Source organism: Pistacia vera, unplaced genomic scaffold (genome assembly GCF_008641045.1).
Source record: "Pistacia vera cultivar Batoury unplaced genomic scaffold, PisVer_v2 Contig389, whole genome shotgun sequence".
NCBI classification, from domain to species: domain Eukaryota; kingdom Viridiplantae; phylum Streptophyta; class Magnoliopsida; order Sapindales; family Anacardiaceae; genus Pistacia; species Pistacia vera.
Genome location: NW_022196211.1, coordinates 21,704 through 43,207, shown reverse-complemented (window position 1 = coordinate 43,207; position 21,504 = coordinate 21,704). Strand labels below are relative to the sequence as shown.

The window sequence follows — 21,504 nt, the reverse complement described above, 5'->3', positions numbered from 1 at the left end:
CAATCAATTTTTTAAAAAAAATTGTAAATGAGTGCCTCAAATTTTAGTATATTGCAAAATGTCCCTATAAAATTAAATTAGTCCCTAAAAATTTAATATATTTCAAAAGTGCCCAATATTAGTCCCTAATGTTTTGAAATATTGCAAAAATACCCCTATAAAATTAAATTAGCCCCTATAAGCATTAAAATATAACATACCCCCCCATAACCTGAACCGGACCGAAGAGGTTGCCAGTTCTCGGTTTGACCGGTCGGTCCGATCCTGTTTTCAGAACATTGGATTTTACTCCAATTCTTCCTTAGGAATCAGATTCCTCTCCTAAAACCATCAATCATGTACCTGTACTGAGGATTATGGTCTATGAATTTAAAGAGAAATAAAATTCAAGATTATTCTCTATTTGTCATTGAGTATGAATCCCATAATTTTATTTGTTTGTTTCAAAAAATAAAAAAAAAAAGGCACAAAAATCAATTTAATGTCTTAAAAATTATGTACTTAACTGTGTAACTAATTAGAGAATTTGAAGGAAGAAAATCATACTGATAGTCAAGTACGTTTGCTCCCTTCATTGAGTTATTAGGTTCAAATCTTAGGGCTATCTACTATATTATGACTTACTTAGTCCTTTAGGTTTGTAGAGTATTGTTTAATAGACCGGCCCTAAAGATCAGTTGATGTGTGTGTAAGCTGGTCCAGATACTATGGTTACAAAAAAAAAAATAATAATAATAATAATAAAGACTTTTAACCTTATTTTTTAATGATTTTAACCTTTTTTTTTTTAAATATATTAAGTTATAGAAAAAATTGTTGTACTATATTTTTGAGCGAAAAAAGTGATGATTTATTCTCCTTAATTCAACAAAAAACACAAAGATGTGGAATTTTGATGGAACTTAGAAGAGTGAACAGAAAATAAAGAGATAGTATTGATAGCATAAGGCATTAATTAAGCATGCTTGTTGGTGTGCTGTAGAATTTGAGTTATCCCTTCTTCTTCAATTACAAGCCTTTAGAATTTGACTTATCCCTTCTTCTTCAATTACAAGCCTTTAGAATTTGAAGGGATAGGGTTCTTGATCATGGTTTTATTTTCCTACTGGGGCCTTTTTCTCTTAGATTTTTGTCCACGCTATATATTGCTTCAAATAGAAATAACAAGTAGTATGATATGCTCTAGTAAAGAAGTTTTATTTGAGCCCCAGTAAAACTTTTTTCAAGACCCATATTAAATAATAGGGAGAACGACTTACACGTACCCAAGGTTTACCGTAACGATAAGTTGGTACTCAAAAGGTTTTGAAACGACAAATAGGTACCTTTCGTCATTTTCTGTTAGTGATTTCTGTTTATTAATAGTGAAAAGACTAAAATGCCCTTAAAAGTTTGAATTTTAGTTTTTTATAAATTTAAAAATTTCTAAAAAACCCCCTAGGTTTACAAATTTAACTAAATACCCCAATATATAAAATTTTTGTAAAATAACAAAAACACCCCCGTCACCCGCAGTGCCAGATTCCAGCCACCACCGCCGGAATCTGGCCGGAAAGTTGCATTACGACACAGACCCATCGGATTTGTGTCGTAACGCTTCGATCTGGCCTTTTCCGATCAAATCCGCCACGGATCTGGCCGGAAAAGGCCAGATCTGGCTACTGCTTCGACGTGCCGATCTTGCCTTTTCCAGCCAGATCCGTGGCGGATCTGACCGGAAAAGGAAAGATCGGCACGTTACGACACAGATCCGACGGGTCTGTGTCGTAATGCAGTTTTTCGGCCAGATTCCGACGATGGTGGCCGGAATCTGGCATTGGGGGTGGTGGGGGTGTTTTTGTCATTTAACAAACTTTTTATATATGGGGGTGTTTAATTAAATTAGCAAACCTAGGGAGCTTTTTAGAAATTTTTAAATTTATAAAAAACTAAAATTGAAACTTTGAAGGGCATTTTAGTCTTTTCACTATTAATAAACAGAAATCACTAACAGAACATGACGGAAGGTACCTATTTGTCGTTTTAAAACCTTTCGGGTACCAACTTGTCGTTACGGTAAACCTTGGGTATGCACAAGTCGGTCGGCCTAAATAATATTAATAAAATTATTGGTCTAACATTTATTTGATGATACATGCAATACAAATACGAATTTCGTGAAATCAAATTAATATATCACTTATAATTTGTATGAATAATACTACACCAACAATCATCTTTTACACATCTGATGTGACAGTTTACAATTGATCAGTTCACAACGAATCTTATATAGATCCTATATGGGTTTCACTAATTAATTACGTTAATCAATTATGAATTATCATGTTAGGATTGTGAGAAAAAGTTTGTGAAAAAGAGTTATTGATGTAGTATTACTCTGTTTATATATACCTCATAGTCTACCGTTANCTGAGAAGAGTGAACAGAAAATAAAGAGATAGTATTGAATATTGATAGCATAAGGCATTAATTAAGCATGCTTGTTGGTGTGCAGTAGAATTTGACTTATCCCTTCTTCTTCAATTACAAGTCTTTTTATAAGGGTTCTTGATCATGGTTTTATTTTCTTATTGGGGCCTTTTTCTCTTTGATTTTTGTCCACGCTATATATTGCTTCAAATAGAAATAACAAGTAGAATGATATGCTCAAGTAAAGAAGTTTTATTTGAGCCCCAGTAAAACTTTTTTCAAGACCCATATTAAATAATATTAATAAAATTATTTGTAACATTTATTTGATGATTATTGACTGTGTAGATGACTACCTGTAATATAAATACGAATTTCGTGAAATCAAATTAATATATCACTTATAATTTGTAAGAATAATATTACATCAATAATCATCTTTTACACATCTGATGTGATAGTTTACAATTGATTAGTTCACAACGGGTCTTATACGGATCATATATGGGTTTCATTAATTAATTACGAATCAATCAATTATGAATTATCATGTTAAGATTGTAAGAAAAAGTTTGTGAAAAAGAGTTGTTGAAATAATATTACTCCGTTGGTATATACTGCATAGTCTACCGTTATATATATATATATATTTTTTTTTCTTAATTATTAAAATAATAATATGTATTAAAAATAAAAACTTGTCCATGTTTAATATGAACCATTGAATTTTTTTCAGAGCGAATCTGAAGGCTGCAATTTGGCAGGGTGAGTGAAGCTACGCATAACGTAGGGCGTGAGCAGAAACTGTGTCCCTTTCTTCAAACCAAAAACCCTATGTTTCTCTCTGGCTAAAAACCCTAGATACCAGTGAGAAAACTTTAACTAAACTAAACTAATTGTAACCCTAATCAGTAAGGATGAAGACAGTCACCGGACGGGTCCTCTCCACAACCCCGATATCCCTCTCCAAAGCCGCCTCCATTCTCTCCAAATTCGTCAATGCCGACACCAACGCCTCACCGGCGCTCTGCGCCTACCTTCGACGTGCTTCTGTTTCTTTTAATGAGTTGTCTCAGCTTCACAAGGAACTGAAATCCAATCGCAAACACAAAATTTCCAAGTCAGACATTGTTGCGGAAGAGGAAAAGCCGACCCGAAGTGTCCTCTCTGATCAACAACTGACTCATCCCGAGTTGAGAGAATCAAGTCACGGGCTCAGTAATGGATTAGAGAGCAAGATAAATAAGGATAAGAAGAAGAAGGAGAGAGGTGAGTTAACAGTTAACGGGAGTGGAATTGAAGTGGTCGAGGAGAAGACGATGAAAAAGAAGAGAAAAAGCGGTGAGATTGAGGAGGGAGAGGAAATACATTCAGAAGAATCACCAATTAAGAAGAAAAAGAAAAGAAAAACTGAGGAGCACAGTTAAATTTGGTAAATTTTGTTTTGGAGCAAAATGTAGTGTGGCAGCTAAATGGGTAATTTTTTGGGATTGCAGTTTCGCTTAATGATAAGGGAGATGCTAGTCTTGTGTAGTTTTCATCATGATAATCGAATTGCAATGTGATTTATTAATATTTAATCTGATGTTAATTTAATTATATTATTTGTTCTATTGTTGTTGATATCTGCAATTTGAAACTATGTACGAGTTTTCTGTTTATTAATACAAAGAATTTTTAGAATATATTGCAATTGAAGTGAGGGTGGTGCTTTCACTTGTTGATGAAAAATGCTTTCAACTGGATCTGTGTTTCAGTTTTTTGATCAAAATGGTCGACACCAACACTGTATGAGAGAGGAAAAACTTCATAAATGCTTCTTTTATTGTCTCTTGAAACTTATTGTTGCATTATCCTTTAGTGTCGGACGCCCGTGGCTGGCAGTATAACAGTTGATAGTCACTTGAAGTTTGTAACTTAAGTATAATATCTATAGCAGTAAGGAAATGAAACCTGGCTTATAATAGTTGTTTAGTCATTCACTAATGACTAACTGACGCCATTTTAACATGTGTGGCTATCATGGGATCTCATATGACCGATTTATCTGTATGGCAAAATGTTTCACCACATATTGTTATCAGCTGTGAACTTTTTTAGGATTTATGTTACAGTTTTGTAATGGCTGATTTGAGCAGCATAATAATTTTGCAATATAATTTTAGAGAAGGCCATACTTGAATACTTTTCTAAATTTTTCTTTTTATGGAATGAAATTTTTCTCCCAAAAGTTGACTCACCCCTGCCCCCTCTTATGGTTTAAGTTACTGCAAATTCTATTTATTGGTGGTTGTTTGTAAATTTAAGTTATTTGCTCATTAAGTTCAAAATAATCACCTCCCTTCCAGGTTTTTTGAATCTTTGATCTCTCAGATCACTGTTTGCTCGTGTAGTACATGCCTACCATTCCTTGAATGTTTTGATTACCATAAATGTTATATTTGAAGCGATTATTAGAAACTTCTGGAGACCTACCAACTCTTTGATGCTGGTCCCTTTCTTGAATTTGAAAGTCCTGTGTCAATTCAAAAGTTAATATAATAAATAACTTGTACATTATGCATAACTATTGTCTGAAATTTATGTTAAATGTTTGCCTCTTTTCTGGATGACATTGTATATGAATAGTGTTACTCATGAGCAGTGACATTTGTGTTCCTTCTGCTTTACTAAATTGCTCTAGGAACAAGCAAGAACTAATGTCAAACTTAGTTTCATTGAAATATGCTTTCTTTCTTTAAGGAAAATTATATGTTCCAGAGTCCAGACTATTAGACTTCAGATCGCTTTGAATAGTAATGTAAGAAATTTTCATGTAAGACAATATTGAGAGCAGACATGTTGAACAGTTGAGCTCATACACTTTGATAGACAGAAATAATCTGGAATTTGTGATGTTATTACTGTCCGTTCTTTTTCCATTCAATTAGTTTTCAATAAAAAACTCTGTAACAATCTAATCGGCTGTAAATGCATCTGGTTTTATTTAATCTATAGCTAAAAACTGGCTTTATACATCGCATCAGAGAGACAGATCATTTGGAGGAGGCCAAAAAATTCTGTGACTGTTTCTCATAGCGGAAACCATCCTTCTTGGAGTCATCTGCTGACCAAATAAATATACCATGAAGATTCCCCTGACTTTTCAGCTTACTACAAGCCTGAAAGAAGCCATTTTGAGGAGACAAACCCCCGCTTCCGTCAGTACCAAAGCTCACTAAGACCTTACCTCCATAGTAATTAGAGCTCTGGGCTTCAAAATATTTCAGAAACTCAGAAATAGTTGTCCCCTTATCATAGGCGTAAAACTGAAAGTTAACATAGTCTATGAGATGCCCATATTTCCTCCACAGAGCCATGTAATGTGGTTGCACAGAATTGTCATCGTATGGTGCTATTGATGTGAAAGACACAACTTTCTGTTGTTTAAGGTAGAACAGAAGCTTCCCAATGCACTCAGCAAATGTATCAGGATCTGTGTTAAAGTGCTCGTAGTCAATATCTATTCCATCCAAATTGTAACTTTTTACTATCTCTGTTATTGAATGAATAGCATTTCTGACCCAAGAGTTGATTGATGCAGGGTGGAAGAATACATATTTGCCGTTAATGGTATCACCACCAAGACTCATAGCCACCTTGATATTTGGACGCTGAGCTTTGAGGGAGGAAACACGAGAAGGGGTAAGGTTCTCTGTGTCCCAGTATACTCTGAAGTTACCATTGGTAGGGGATGGATGAGAAGATGAGGTGTAGTCTATAGCAAAGGAGAGAATAAAGTGAAATTCAACTTTAGAACTAACTGGTACATCTGAAAATGTAATGTCCTTGCCCTCAGCTCCTATGTATTCTCTAAACAGTTTTGAGTTTCCCGGGGCTGCTTGGATTGATGTAACTATGGTTAAGAGAATATTTAGAAGAAGAGGGACAAGGAGCTTGTACAACTTCATGGCTATTCTAAGTTGAGAGTCGATGTTAGGTTTCCAGAAAGGTATTATATGTAAGTGAAGGATGGCTAGACTATTATCGACTAATGAGCTATTTGTTTTTATGTGGGTGTTATAATTTATTATAGGTCTGTGACCTCAGATTTTTTATTTTGTAAAAAATTAAAAATTAATGCAGTCCCAAGTTTTATTATGCATTTAAATATCTAGAGCCCTTTATATTATCAAGGGATTTGTCTGAGTGCAAATGCCAAATGTCTCCTGGAACTCATAGCATTATTGCCTTCATAATTGTCTGTGTACCAGATCCTTTGGAATTCAACGTTCATAGTATTTTAGTGCAATACACTTAGACTAACCATGTGTTCCTATGGATAAAGTACTCTCATTGGCCATGACACATAAAAAAATTCGTTCTGTGGACGGCTTTAATCTTGAACTCTTTTATCCAGTGCAGGCCGATATATATTCTTATTTATTATCGGATTGTCATCTACTGTATTAGCGACTCTACAGAGAACAACATAGTGTATAACTTTATTAGTAGGAGTTAATACCGACGCTCTTTGTCTGCAGCAGTAAGCATAGATGCCAATCTTTGTGCAATCTGATATTGAATTCAGGATTATTTGGACTCTTACAAATTCACATCCATGAACTGTTCTCGTTAATTCCAGATATTTTACAAACACAATGTCAAAGTCTGCTGTCCTTAAACACAAGGCTAATTATGCGGCCTGTTTAGATGTGGAAATTACAAAGGATTATTATTTGGGTCTGTGCAAGGCAAAGTGATTCGTGAAGTTATTAATGAAAGTCGTTTGTCTTAATTTACTACAAAATGGAGGCAAGACATCACCCTCTTTGCAATTTTCAGCTCATATCAGTCTTCCAGTAACAGAGTTTACACAAAAAATTAACATCATGGTACACAGATTATTTAGGATTTTCAGCAAAACAAATCAGAGAGTTGGATAATATTATTGAATTGTACATGTTACAAAAAGTTGTCCATTCTTTGTTCCTTGACTCCACATGGATCAACAAACATAAATTCCGCTGAAGAATTAAACTGAATTGAAAAGTCAAAAAGAAAAAGAAAACCATCCAGGCAATTTCTGGTCAGAGCGGGCCAAAAAGTGAGTAAAAATAACGTTAACACTTGGGAAGATCTGCAGGTGGAGGAAGAAGCTTCTGTTCAGGAAGCTTTCCGTCTAATACAATCCAAGCCATCTTAAGACCCCAGCTGGTGTGGACTTCAAGGTGGCAATGCATAAACCATACCCCTGTTGATAGACAGTTGAGCTTCAATATTAACTTAAGTTATCGAAAAAAAAACATATATAATATACTATAAATATTTAGTCCTAATAAAGTTATCTGTCCTAGTCCCTAGATTGTTATAATTGAATTCGAGTCTTAATCAGCGATAAGATGTGTGAAGATCATTTAACTAATGCACGTTATGGTGCCCTTTGTCTGTAACCCACCTGGATTGTCTGCAAGGAAACGAATGGCCACCCACCCACCTGAGGGCACACCAACAGTGTTCCTTTCAATAGGATCAACAAGATTGAAGTTTGCAGGGTCTTTGTTTGGATCAAAATTTCCAAAACCTTGTCCGACAACAAAGAAATTGAAGCCATGCAAGTGTAGAGGGTGGCTTTCAGCACCAAGTATGCTTGTATCCTGCATAATGAGCTCCACACTTGTGTTATAAGGAAGTACCACTAACTTTGTTCCATTGCTCACCATCGTATTATTTGGTGGGGTGCCGGTGTAATTAAATGGAATTGATGGATATATAGGAAAGTTGGCGTTGTAAACGCCATTTGATTGGCCAAAAAAGTGAGACTGGAGCAGAGCTGTGCTTGGCATTATAAAAGAAACATTGTTAACTGAAGCCGCGAACATGGTTCCATTGGGGCCTTGGCAGGTTTGGTTACTGTTGCAGGGACTTGTTCCTAGGCCTACCGTGAAAAAAAATCGCTTATCAACATTTTGGGGCACATTGGCAGGGAATTGTGCACTTGCTAAGCTGCGAAGTTTATTGGTAAAATTAGTAGCAAATGAAGTGTCGTTGAGAGGAGGCAGAATTGGTTTAAAGAGAGGAAGTTTTTTGATGGAGTTTCTGGAATGAAAGTTGCGTGGCTTTTCATACTCTAAAATACCAGCAACAGTTGAATTGTCGAAAGTGCCTTGACCAGTCACATAAGGTCTAGCAGTCATAAAAAATGTGGCACTTGGGTACTGGGATTTTGTTCTGAGAAGAATATTTGTTGTCTGTCCAGGGGCAATGAGTAGTGTTTCAGTTTCAAAAGGCTTCACATAACCGGCATCAACTTCAACAATTGAGACAGTATGATTAGCTATGCTGAAGAAGAGCTCGTCATTGAGTGCAGAGTTGATTAAACGCAAAAGGTAAGTTTTTCCAGGCTTCACCTTCAGCTTGAATGTATCTGGCAACACAAATTCATGCTAAATCAAATAAAAAGATCTTATTCATAGTATAAATTTATTGAAACGAAACAGACAATGCAATATGTTGTGGGATATGACACCTTTAGCTGAGCAGTTATATAAAGGCCCTGGAAGTCCATTGATGGTATAAGCATCAGACACATTTGGGCCTCCACCTGTTTGAAGGGCCTGGCTAATGATAACCTCAGTATCTGCATTGAACCACTCTCCTGCAATTAAAACAATATTTTTTTTATTTAAGCAAATTCTGATTAGCAGATAGGATAAATATTGCCAAACTCCAATTGTGTGTAATCATGTCATTACCAAAGATGATGGGAACTTCCTTGTAAGGTTTGACAAATGGATAAGGAATGCCACGCTTGGGAAGAATGATGATGGGACCGTAGAGAGTTGATCTTAGCCATGATATATGAGCATGCCACCACAGTGTACCTCTCTGCCCAACAATGGTGAAGTTATACACATAACTCTGCCCTGTTTGAATGGGGCATTGTGTTATATATGCTGGCCCATCAGCCCATCCACTTCGAAGCTGCCGAATGCCATGCCTGTTTCAAACAAACCATATAACTTGCAATGCCTATATGAGCTAAAAAAATGATTTTTCTTCTTAAATGTATATTATATCATCTTGTACCAGGTAGCTGTCTAGCTGAAAACTAAATATGCTAAATGTGCATGTATTTATACCAATGGATGGAGATATTGTTTTGGACATGGTTAACCACTTTGATTAGAAGTTGATCACCCTCCCTTGCAACAATGCGAGGCCCTGGAAACTGCCCATTTACTGATATAATGCTTTTGGTATGGCACAGACGTGTCACATTTTGCAATTTGACCTGCAAAATATTTTGATATAAGTTAAAAAGATACTAAGTTGAAAATAATTCATAGAATGTAGGGTCATATTATAGTATTACACATACATCAAACTTGTAGTGCCTAGTGATGCCAAGTGCAGGCTCAGCAAACAGAGACAATATGACAAAAGAGAAGAGGACTCCTACAAGTGCTGGTGATTGAAGAAGAGAAGAACCCATTTTTCTTTAGGGAATTAGGGTCGAGACTCGAGTATTTGATGGATGTATAGAACAACTTGAGTATGTATTCATCGAAGTTTATACGTTAGGATTTATATAAAGAGTTGACGGAGGTTAACTGAGTAGCTGAAGGTGATAAAAAAATATTGTAGTAGATTTCTGTAGTTTAAAGCATAGAGAAAACAAGAACAGCTCGATGAATAGCAACATTTGAGATGACTAGTTGTTAGAACAACTTTAGAGTGGTGTCAAAGGTAATCAATTAATTTGTCTGACCACCTTTCTTTCAAGTCAAACCTTGATTATCTCCTAATTTATATGTCTATGCAGATCATATGGTATTTAATTAATTATAATTTTGCCCACTTCCATGTTTATTAAAGATTACTGCCTTTCTTTTCACTTTCTATATATATTTATATGCTGCTACATCAAAGATTACTGATTTTGATCACGAACATTGGTAGTCGCCATTTCTCCATCACTGGTGAAAAGTGCACAGCAATCAAATTGAAGTAACTGTCAAATAAAACTTAACATATGGTATTGTACAAAAAGAAAATCAACTTCTATAAGAATGCATGATATGAGTAAACGACTGTTTCCCGCCCAAGGTTTGCCTTAATGACACTTTCTCACTCAAAAAGTTTCAAAATATCACTTTCTTACCCAAAGTTTATACAATAATGTTATGCTTACTCACGAGTTTACTAACCGTCTTACTACCTTTGTTAAAATTACATATAGTATCTGTATTATGCGTAAAGTACTTATACTATACTTTATATTTACAAAGGATAGTAAGATGGTTAGTAAGATACGTGAGTAAGCATAGCATTACTCAAGTTTATATTCCATTAATATCCAAAATACACTTCACTTTTTTTAACCGGTGTTTGGCGAGTTACTAGGAGTCAGGGTAAGAGGGGTTTTGTATAGTAGATGCCGTTGGTAGGGGTGTGCAAAACCGGATATCCAATCCGGTTTTCCATTTTTCTGATCCAATCCGAAAATTCGTATCAGGATGAAACCTGATCCGAATTTGATCCGGATTTCGTCTGATCCAGTTTTATCCGAATTTGTATGAAAAATATCAATTTATCCCCTAAAATTTTGCATTATTCTTATTACCCCCTACCACATCATCATTTTATTACATTTTGACCCCTAAAGTTGTCATCACATTTCTAAATAGTCCACATACTTTACCACTTTTCACCTAGGACCACAAAATAACTTCTTAAAACTTGTAGTTATGGACAAAACCGGATCGGATCCGGATATCCGGTTTCTTTGTGGAGCCGATCCAATATNTTTTCCCGCTTGACATACAACTTGTTTTCTTGCAACACTCGAAAAACTGTCCGCAGGTGCTCGGCATGCTCCTCAAGAGTGTTGCTATACACCACAATGTCGTCGAGATAAACCACCACGAACCGATCAAGATATGGATGGAAGATGTGGTTCATGAGCGTGCAAAATGTGGCAGGGGCATTGGTGAGGCCGAATGGCATGACTTTGAACTCGAAGGCTCCATAGCGCGTCACACATGCAGTCTTCGGCTCATCCCCCTCCGCAATCCGCACTTGGTAATACCCCGATCTCAAGTCAAGCTTAGAAAAGTACTTGGCCTGTCCAAGTTGATCAAACAAATCGGCAATTAGTGGAATGGGATATTTGTTTTTGATGGTTACCTTGTTAAGTGCCCGATAGTCGATGCAAAGGCGAAGCGACCCATCTTGCTTCTTTTGAAAGAGGACCGGAGCTCCGTATGGTGCTTTTGAAGGCTTGATTAATCCGGCCTCTAAGAGATCTTTGAGTTGTCTCCGCAACTCATCTAATTCTGGTGGCGACATCCGGTGTGGAGCTTTGGTGGGTGGGTTGGCTCCCGGCTCTAGCTCGATCTTATGGTCCACCTCCCTCCTAGGTGGTAGACATTTTGGCAACTCGGATGGCATGACGTCCTTGTATTCTTTAAGGACTCTGGATACTTCCCCCAGTACCGGCTCTATAGTGTCCACACCTCTCTCATCTTCCAACTCATGCACCATTGCGATAAAGGTCTCTTCTTTTCGCTTAAGTCCCTTCTCAATTTGCATTGCGGAGAGTTGGTTGCTTGGTGCGGCTTTGCTTACGGTTGGAACCATGCACGGGACTCCCTCCAGGATGCACATTGATTTGTATTGCGGTAGGGGCACCGCATTGAATTGCCTGAGAAACTCCATGCCAAGAACAAGGTTAAAATCATCTAAAGGTGCAACAGAAAATGATACCTTGCCGCTCCATGTGCTAAGATGTAGCTCAACGTTCCGAGCCACGCCCCCAAGTGGTTTAGCTTCAGCATTCACCGTCTTGAGCCATCCATCTGATTTCTCCACCTTGAGGCCTAACCGTCTTGCCTCACTATCTTTGATGAAGTTGTGGGAAGCACCCGTGTCCAATAAGGCTTGAACTTTCTTCCCGTTGATGGTGGCTTCGACATGCATGAGGGACTTATCTTGAACTTTCGGTTGTGCGGGTTTTACCTTCAAGGCATTGAGAAGTTGGAGGCATCCCATGTTGGCTGTCTCGGATGCGGATGTCTCAGGTTGTTTCTCTTCGAACATGGCATTGAAGGCCTTGCGTTTGGGGCAGTCACGGATCCAGTGGTCCCCATCACAAAGGTAGCAATTCTCACGACGCTTGTACTCCTTCTTGCCATCCTTCCGCCATTCTTTCTTGTGCGGCGGCTTATCTCCCTTTTCTCGGTGGGATGGTTTGTCTCCCTTTCCTCCCCCACCTTTGCCGTGATCGGACTTGCCATCCTTCTTCGGCTTGGATGTCTCTCCCTTGCGGAACTCAACAAGGGTGTCGGCTTCGGTAAGGGCTGAGGAGATGTTGGCTACTTGACGCCTTTGGAGCTCCCGTTGTGCCCAGGGTTGGAGCCCCTCCATAAAATTAAATAGCAAATCTTCCGAATTCATATTATCAACTTGAAGCATAAGCTTAGAGAACTCATCCACATACCTGGAAATCGGCCCCGTGTGCTTAAGCTCTCGCATCTTCTTCCGTGCTTCATATGCCACGTTGCCCGGATAGAATTGCTTCTTGATTTCACACTTGAGTAGCTCCCAAGTGTTGATGATGCATGTGCCTTGCATAATCTCGGCATGCTTTCGTTGCCACCACGCTATTGCATGGTCCTCAAGATACCCGGTCGCAATGTTCACCCTCTCTTGCTCACTTTGGACATTGGTAGCTTCGAAGTACCTCTCCATGGACCATAGAAAGTTCTCCAGCTCTTGGGCATCCCGCTTTCCCCCATACTTCCGCGGTCTTGGAACTTCGACCCTTGCGGGAGGTGCGGCATTGGTGACGACCCCGTTTGCCACCGCCCTCTTACAAAACGCCCAATCGCCCTTGCTTTCTTCTAGACCCGATCGGAGCTCTTCCACTTGAGCTTGTAATGTCCTGAGAGAGTCCAACACCACCGCTTGGAACTCCTCAAAAGCTTGGTGCTTGTCGGCAACATGTTGGCGAAACTCTCCCATGGTTTCGACCATGCCTTCAACATCGTCCATCTTTTGATCGAGGACGTCGAGGTGTTCCTTCACTTCGGCAACATTCACCTCGTTGCGCATCACCCGTGCTTCCATGGAGGCGATCATGTCCACGGACTTGTCCTTCCCTCCTCGAGAGTTCTTCTTGGAGGGGTTGGGGTTAGGAATGGCCTCCCTCCCCCTTTGCTCTTCATGGCAAACTTCGGACGACATCTTGAACCAAGAATCTTCCCGCTCTGATACCAACTGTAACGACCCGATTGCTTCCCTTCGGACTCGTTCGGCCTTAGGTGCTAATCTCCCGACGATTGCCCTAAGTCAGCCTTGCTTGCTCACGCTCCTAGCCCTGCAAGTAAGAAAACACTCACACAAACTCACAAGAGATGCTAGAAGAGAACTGTTTTACTAATTGAGAGAACTTTACAATTCTTGGATGGTTTGGCCAAATGAAGGCCTCCCCCTTTTATAGTATTTGGAGTATACAATGAACGGTCAAGATCTCTTGAGATCAACGGTGGAGATTAGCTAACTCCAAACTACCACCTACCAACTACTATCTACCAACTACCACATTAATTACAATATTCTAGCATATACAAGAGTATTCTGGAAGCTTCTAGATTGTCCGGGTGACGCACACCAAGTGTTCGATGAAATGCTTGAGAGGCGTCACACTTGGCCTTAACATTAATTTAAGTCAGTCCTGTTATAGTGGCATTGCCAGGGTTCTAAATGCACATTATGACAGTGGCTGGAACCGTAAAAGGGCAACTTTGAAAAGAGTTTATTTCAGCAATCTATGGAAAGGCACAGGAACTATTGCTGCAATTATACTGCTACTGCTAACTTTCATACAAACCATTTGTTACATTAAGCAAGTTGAGTGGTTTCAGTAATTGTATTACGAGATAGATCTATTTTCAGTGCGTATTTTTGTATGCAAGTTGAGTGGTTTCAGTAATTGTATTAGGAGATAGATCTATTTTCAATGTGTATTTTTGTATTTGAACTTTGAATTCTTGTACTACAGTCTTCTTGTATATTTTTAAGTGTAATATGTTCATCATTTCCATGGCTCAAATGAATCAATTGGGCACTACTTTTATGAATATAGTTAAGTCTTATATATTAAATCCATTGACACAATTTTATTTGACTACGTGATCACCATGGCTTCAACAATCCGCAGCTAGTTTGTTTATTTTTGAGATCAATATAAAATCATAACCACAATAAAATTTTAAAGAGTTTTCATAACTTCACAGCGAAGCATGTTATGTGTCTGGCAGACAGAAAGAGTATGTATATCCTTCATCGTAATTAATTGTTTGCTCTTGAGATCAATATACAATCATAATTAAGCACAATAAAATTTTAAAGAGCTTTAAAATCTCATAGCGAAGGATTATGTGTGGTAAGTATATACTTCGTACATCATTGATTATGATGCAACATAAAGAAATCTGGTCACGGTAATCCTACACACAGAATTCTGTTAGTTTAATCCTGATTATGCTATATGGAGTAGAATGAATCAACTTCTTGTAAACTGTCTACTTATTTCTGTCTTTGAATCGATGATGCGTCATGTTGTAAAGTGTAATAGTGCACAGGAAATTTGGATTGCTCTTGAGAAACTCATTTTAACTAAAGAAAAATCTTAGGTTATGCATCTTAGGTATTTTCTTCAAACAACTTGCAAAGGTTTTTCTGTCTGTTAATGATATATACACAAAATGAACAAATTGACAAATTCTGCTCCTTTTCCATGAGCACAAGGGGAATTTCATGCTCCATTTCAGTACAATGCTAGAGGTCATGGTTGTGACCGTTTTGGTGGAGACCGATGCAAGCCTATTTGTCAACTTTGTGGCAAATTAGGCCATGTCCTAATGTAGCGTTATCATAGGTTCGATATAAGCTACCAAAAACCTCAATCATCTTCTGGTTTTAAAGTTTAGTCTATGCCTCTACCTTCCTTTCAACAGCAATCAAACTCTTCAAAGTCACAAGCTGATATAGCTTACTCTTCTGGATCACAAGTTCCCGCTGATATCTCTCAGGCTTTTATAGCTTCCCCTACCACAGTATTGATCCTGCGTGGTACCTTGATATTGGCACCTCGGACCACATTACTTCCGAGCTAAGTAATCTTTCATTTCATACTAAGTACAAGGGTGTGCTGATCATCTTACAGTAGGTAATGGTCAGTTTCTTGAAATCTTACATGTTGGATATACTACATTACCTTGTTATCAAGCTCAATTTCTTTCTCTTAATAAGGAGCTTCATGTTCATTATGTTACCAAGAACTTGATCAGAATATCAAAGCTTATTATTGATAATCCCGTTGTTGTTGAATTTCACTCTACTGTTGCTTGATTAAGGACAAGAACACAAAGACAATCCTGCTTCAAGGGAAGCTTAAACAAGGTCTTTATTGCCTTACATTACCTTTGAAGACTTGTTCCCCAACCAACTACACTGATGCTACTACTTTCACCAATTCAATTTCTTATTCCACTGATGGATTTTTCACAGTTGAATTAGTTTCCCCTCATTCAACATCAAAAACCTCAGTACCTTTAGATTTGGTTCATACATATGTTTGGGGTCCTACCCCTATGCTGTCCACCAAAGGATTCAAGTACTTTGTTCACTTCATTGAAGATATTAGTAGATTTACTTGGATTTTTCAATTGAAAGCTAAATCAGAACCAAATAAGTGTTTATACAGTTCCATGTTATGGCTGAACGACAATTTCACACATCTTTAAAGTGTTTTCAGTTTGATTCAGGTGGTGAATTTCTTGCTGCTCTTATGCCTTATTTGAAGCAACATGGTATTATATTCCGTTATTCTTGTCCTTAATGCTCCTCAGCTGAATGGTAAAGCTAAGAGAAAGAATAGACATTTGTTGGAGATTGGTCTCGCCCTCATGGCACAAGCTTCCATGCCTTTAGTATACTGGTGGCAGACCTTATTCCAAACTTTTTTAATTTTTTATTAATAGATTACCTACTCCTGTACTGCAGAATGTTTCTCCCTATGAAGTGTTATTTCGTCAGAAACTAGACTATTCCTTTCTCGAAGTGTTTATGTGTGCCTGTTTTCAATATCTCAGGCCTTAGGCAAAACACAAGTTTGGTTTTCATTAAGCTCAATGTGTATTTCTCGGATACAGTATCTTGCATAAAGGGTATAAATACTTAAACTCGTCAGGGAGGATATACTTTGTGAGGAGTGTTTCTTTTGCTGAAATTGATTGCGTTTTGGACGAGGTTTTGGTTCTTCAACTTCTTCAAAATCAGCCACTTCAAACTTCAATTCAGGTACTCCTGATTGTTCTTCTTCTAATTTTATTTCAGTCTTTCCTGTATCTTGGCCTATATCTACTATGCTTTCCAAATGTAATTTCTTGCCTAGTTCACTTACCTTTTTTTATCCCATCAGCACAAGTTTTTAAGCCAAGTACTGCTCCTCAGCCATAAATTGTCCACGCGCCACACTCTAAACCCCTCCTATACATGTTTCCTGTACAACACCCTTAGTTTCCAATCCTATCTCTTATTGGCCAAATTCTTCTTCACTCCAAGCAGGCCATTCTCTTATCCTAGTAATTTCTCTGCTATGTCTATTCCCTTTCATATGGATCTCAATTCTGCCACTCCATTTCATAGCAAGTCTAATATCAAGCCTCTTGTTAGATTACATCCTATGAAAACCAGGTCTCAAACATCAGCTCATCTTCTAGTCTCATGGCCGTGACAACACTTAACTTCACCCGAGCCTCAAGATCCAGCTTCGGTAGACGAAGCTTTAGCCTCTCCTCGGTGCCTCTCAGCTAGGGAAGCCGAATATGAGTGTTGTATATGCCCAGGCCTAATTTTCCAAGCCCAGACTTGGGTGTTATATGCCCGGGCCGAGCCAAACATGGGCCAAGCCACCCGGGGCCCGGGCCAGGCCAGGTTTCTTTTTCATCTTTAAAGCAGCTTGTTTTGGCCATAGGTGATCAGCATATTCATCATTTTGACTAAGTTCTTTAAATTGTAGACTTGCAATATTGATATTTTGGACATAACTATAGGAAAATATTAACAAATAAACTAGCCTTATTTTCTGATGTGGAAGATTCAATTTATTGATATCCACAAAGCATACTCATAAAGATCGTATGATAGCATGTAATAAAACATGAGTCATGGTAATTACATAGTTTAGTAGCGTCGATAACGTATAATAATTGTAAGAAATTATATATAGGACTAAATTAAATGGATCACATTAATATGGGCTTAGAAGTATTTTGCTTTGCTTCTCTTTTATTTCATTCTAATACAAATTTTGCAAAAGTCTGCGGACTTAGATAGTGGCCGGCCGCCCAAGTTAACAAAAGAAAATAAGCCACAAGTGGCTTCTCTCTCTTATACATGGCTATCTGTACATAAGTTCGGTGGAAAATCCACCACTAACCACAACAATACCAATTTTTGAGCTTCTTGGGGACGTTGATCAACCCATCTAAATGGGATGTCCTCGTTTTGGAAAGATAGAAAGTGTCACCTTAACCTTTCTTCAACCTATACAAGCAGATGAGCTCGTCTACAGATAGCTCGCCAATCTTTTCTAAAATGTGGGCAATGTACATGCCTACCATTATTATATAAGAATTCCCCATCAACTAAAGGGAAGCGATGTTAAAGCGGTCTATAACGTCGGAGATGAATTGGTGAGGTGGGATCGACATATCACACCTCAGGAGAGTTTCAGAGATCACCACCCAACCTGTGGGGGAATGCTTCCACAAAGTATCTCCTGAACCGTGAAGATGATATTCGCGTGGGATCGCGTAGCTCTCCCTTATCCACCTCAGACCAACCTTGGTGATCGAGGAGGTTGGATCTTTCCTAAACCTAATTTGGCGCAAGGGCTCATGCCAGGGTTTTCGTCACCTTGGTTCAGTGAGTTCTCAACCTCACTACGCGTAGTCCGCTCAAGAGTGACAGCAACGAGCTCATTATGAGCTCCCTCCCCACTACCAACCGAAGCTACTAGGAAGCCCTCTACAAATAGCCTCTTAATACTAACATCGCGGGAGAAAATTTTGACTAATTAGCTCGCTCGTAGATATCTGAAACAAGAAAACAAGTGTTAAATCTCAAAGAATGAGCGACCTATCCACACTTGCCTCCAGTTTAGACATCTAGAAAGCTCGCGCAAAAAGATTCATAGCAACTAACGAAGAAGTCTGAAGAAGGATTCCTACGGCCACTCATCAAGACACTCTTAAACCCAAGGTTAGAGGGTTTTTTAAATTCAAAAGAACTAACCTAGCCATGATAACGACCACCCGACAATAACAACTTCAAGAAAACAAAGAGAACTTACTGAATGCGGTGGCGGAAAGTTTCATCAGAAAATCATCATGAAAGCAGGAAGTGAGGCTCACAAAAAAGAATAAGAATAAGCAAGAAAGTAGTCAAGATTGCAAGAATGGAAGATTAAGGGCAAACATCCCATTATACAGTGGCAAGTCGGAAACTAAAATGATGGGATTCAATCTAGGCTGTTGATTTACGATGAATTTTAGCCTTCTATTTACCGAGCAATCGTGACCGATGAATGGGTACAGGTGGCAATGATCTAGGAAGGGTGTTCAACCGTCTGATTGAGCAATGATAACCATCAACACACGTCACTTTGACTTCGCGAGTAGCAATGCATGTATTTTCGCTTCCGCGCATGGCCAATTGTAATAGTCCATGCGCAACAAAAAGTAATTACCAAAAGTCGGCTGCATTTAATGCAATGTGTCAACTTCGAAGTTACCCTTTTGCCCTTTATTTCAAATTTCAAATTCAACGGCATGGCAACAAGAGGCTAAGTCTCAGGTACGTCGGGTGAAGCTAAGGTTGAGTGCGAAAGCTTAGATAATCTCAGCGACCTATGTGCGAGTTACACCAAAATAAAGGAGTTCGATCTAAGTGGCAAATCAAGCACTTTAGTCTTTGAAGCTCGATACAACCTCCGAACGCTGGGGAGAAGATGTTGTGTTTGATCTTGCCATAAGAGCTTGCAGATCTCAAAAGCTCAGAGAGAGATAGTTTGACCCAAAATCAGGTCAATTTAGAGTAAGCTTGATCTAGGTGAAGCTCATCACAACGACCAACCCAAACAGCTATTCAACGAAATCAAAGATAAGCTTCAATCTCGGATATTTCGAAAGGGATAAGATCAACACCACTGGAAGCGCGATATTGATGCTCAAATATGAAGATCAGGGATTGCAAATCAACTCTAACTGCAATCCCGAACTTATCCCTCTTTCCATTAATCACAATTTGTATAAAAAGCCCCTCAAACGATGAGAGAGGGGTTAGCAAATTTGTTTAGGTATATTATACTTGTTATTATAAGCCCTCAAAAGCAATAAAATAAATTGCTGAACCACTTTAAAAATCCTCTTGTGTTCTTTACATTATTTCATCTTTTGCATTCAATTATTGATTTATCTTAAATTACTGTAGTGACTCTTTCTAGCATGTATACTTAGGAAATATAATATGATAAAAACACATAAGCATGTAAGTTAAAGATAATGGGCCCGAAAATTTTCTTTACTTTATATATTAAATTCTTTACATAACAAAAGTATCATGTACATTACCTTAAAAACAGTGGACAGTAGTGCCATTTCTCGACATCCATCCTACCGCTTCTCACATATTCCCTGCAAAAATATTTAGAAACAATGGGGTGAGTACTAGTTGCTCAATAAGTAAATCCGTTACACTATTCTTCTAACTCCGTTGCTCAGATTCTGAATTTCTTTTCTTACGTCACATTTTTTCTTCTTCTCAGTTCTTTCTCTATTCTTTCACTATTTCTAATTCTTATTGTTCTTTCCTTATTCTAATTTCTCATTACCCATGATAGTAATCATGGTATCATACGTAGGTATGATGCAAATGCACAAATGCATAAGGCTGCATTTTCTTTCGACTTTTCTGTTTCTTATTTTATTTTCTTGTCTCTCTTCTATGTTTCTTTATGTTCTATTCTTTCTGCTTCTCTTCTTTTCTTTTATTTTCTAGTCTTTTTTTTTTTTTTTTAATTCCTTGTTCTCTCTTATTCTTTCTTATTCTTTGCCGATCGGATCGGTTGACGCATGGATTCGGAACCTTGGCTGTGTGAGTGAGTACAATCCTCATTTACATGCACTCTTATAGACTATACGCATTCTTTTTCCTCTTAGGCCACTCATTAAAGGCGGCGTGCATGTAGGTATATTCTTCTGGGTACAACCCTCATCCACATGCACTCTTACAGATTGTACAAATTCTTCTTCTTATTCTTAGGCCACTCACTGAAGGCGGCGTGCATGTGGGGATATTCTTCTTCTTGTCACTCACGGGTTCTCCATCGCAGCAACCTTCAATTTCTTTTCTTTAGCACTGTTCTTTCTTTCTTTTTGTTCTTTAGTGCTTTTCTTTCTTTCTCTTTATTCTTTAGTGTGCTTATATGCATGTATGCATATAGATGGATTCTTCTTATTGTTCTTTCTCAATTCTTGATTAAATGCAAAGATGCAATATAGCATGTAAACATGTCATTCTCTATGTTCTCTACCATCTACAAACTCATTTCAAAATATTATACTATCATACACGCACTTCATTTTGGAATTTCATCAAACAAGTAGTATGCACAAACAAGCACTAGATTAGCTACACTTCTATCTCTTTTTCTAACTACCAAAATTTGGAGCACAATTCTCTACAATTAGCTTCAAACCTGGCTAGGAAATTCACACTTCAAGATTCTATTCCAACTTCTTCATAATTTCTTCAAACTTCCACCACTTCATCTCATACGAAACACTACTTCTCATGGTGGAGTTCAACCTAATACTCAACAACAATTCTCAGTATTCAAGCATATAAGTACATATAAGGAAATTCTCTACTCAAAGATTTCTTAAATCAAGGGCTAGGGTCAGATTTACTTATCTTGAACTTGGGTAGTTCCACACTAGAACCTCTCTCTTTGGTAGACTTCCTCTTCTTCCAAAACCTTAA

General features: G+C 38.0%; 4 protein-coding genes across 4 annotated transcripts; 1 reads left to right on the top strand and 3 right to left on the bottom strand.

The window, feature by feature from the left end:
* Positions 1-3,193: 3,193 nt before the first annotated feature.
* Positions 3,194-4,101, top strand: LOC116140969. The gene has a single exon (XM_031426538.1). The coding sequence runs from the start codon at positions 3,330-3,332 to the stop codon at positions 3,837-3,839; it is 510 nt and encodes a 169-aa protein (XP_031282398.1). The 5' UTR covers positions 3,194-3,329; the 3' UTR covers positions 3,840-4,101.
* Positions 4,102-5,447: 1,346 nt separating this feature from the next.
* Positions 5,448-6,362, bottom strand: LOC116140972 (chitinase 2-like). The gene has a single exon (XM_031426540.1). The coding sequence runs from the start codon at positions 6,360-6,362 to the stop codon at positions 5,448-5,450; it is 915 nt and encodes a 304-aa protein (XP_031282400.1).
* Positions 6,363-7,361: 999 nt separating this feature from the next.
* On the bottom strand, positions 7,362-9,891 carry LOC116140958 (laccase-17). Its single transcript, XM_031426525.1, has 6 exons — positions 9,773-9,891; positions 9,534-9,685; positions 9,147-9,391; positions 8,921-9,049; positions 7,850-8,818; positions 7,362-7,645 (listed from the first exon to the last, which is right to left on the bottom strand). Exons 1-6 carry the CDS (start codon positions 9,884-9,886, stop codon positions 7,515-7,517), a joined length of 1,740 nt encoding a protein of 579 aa, XP_031282385.1. The 5' UTR covers positions 9,887-9,891; the 3' UTR covers positions 7,362-7,514.
* Positions 9,892-11,139: 1,248 nt separating this feature from the next.
* On the bottom strand, positions 11,140-13,638 carry LOC116140946. Its single transcript, XM_031426518.1, has one exon. The coding sequence runs from the start codon at positions 13,636-13,638 to the stop codon at positions 11,140-11,142; it is 2,499 nt and encodes an 832-aa protein (XP_031282378.1).
* Between the last annotated feature and the right edge of the window lie 7,866 nt (positions 13,639-21,504).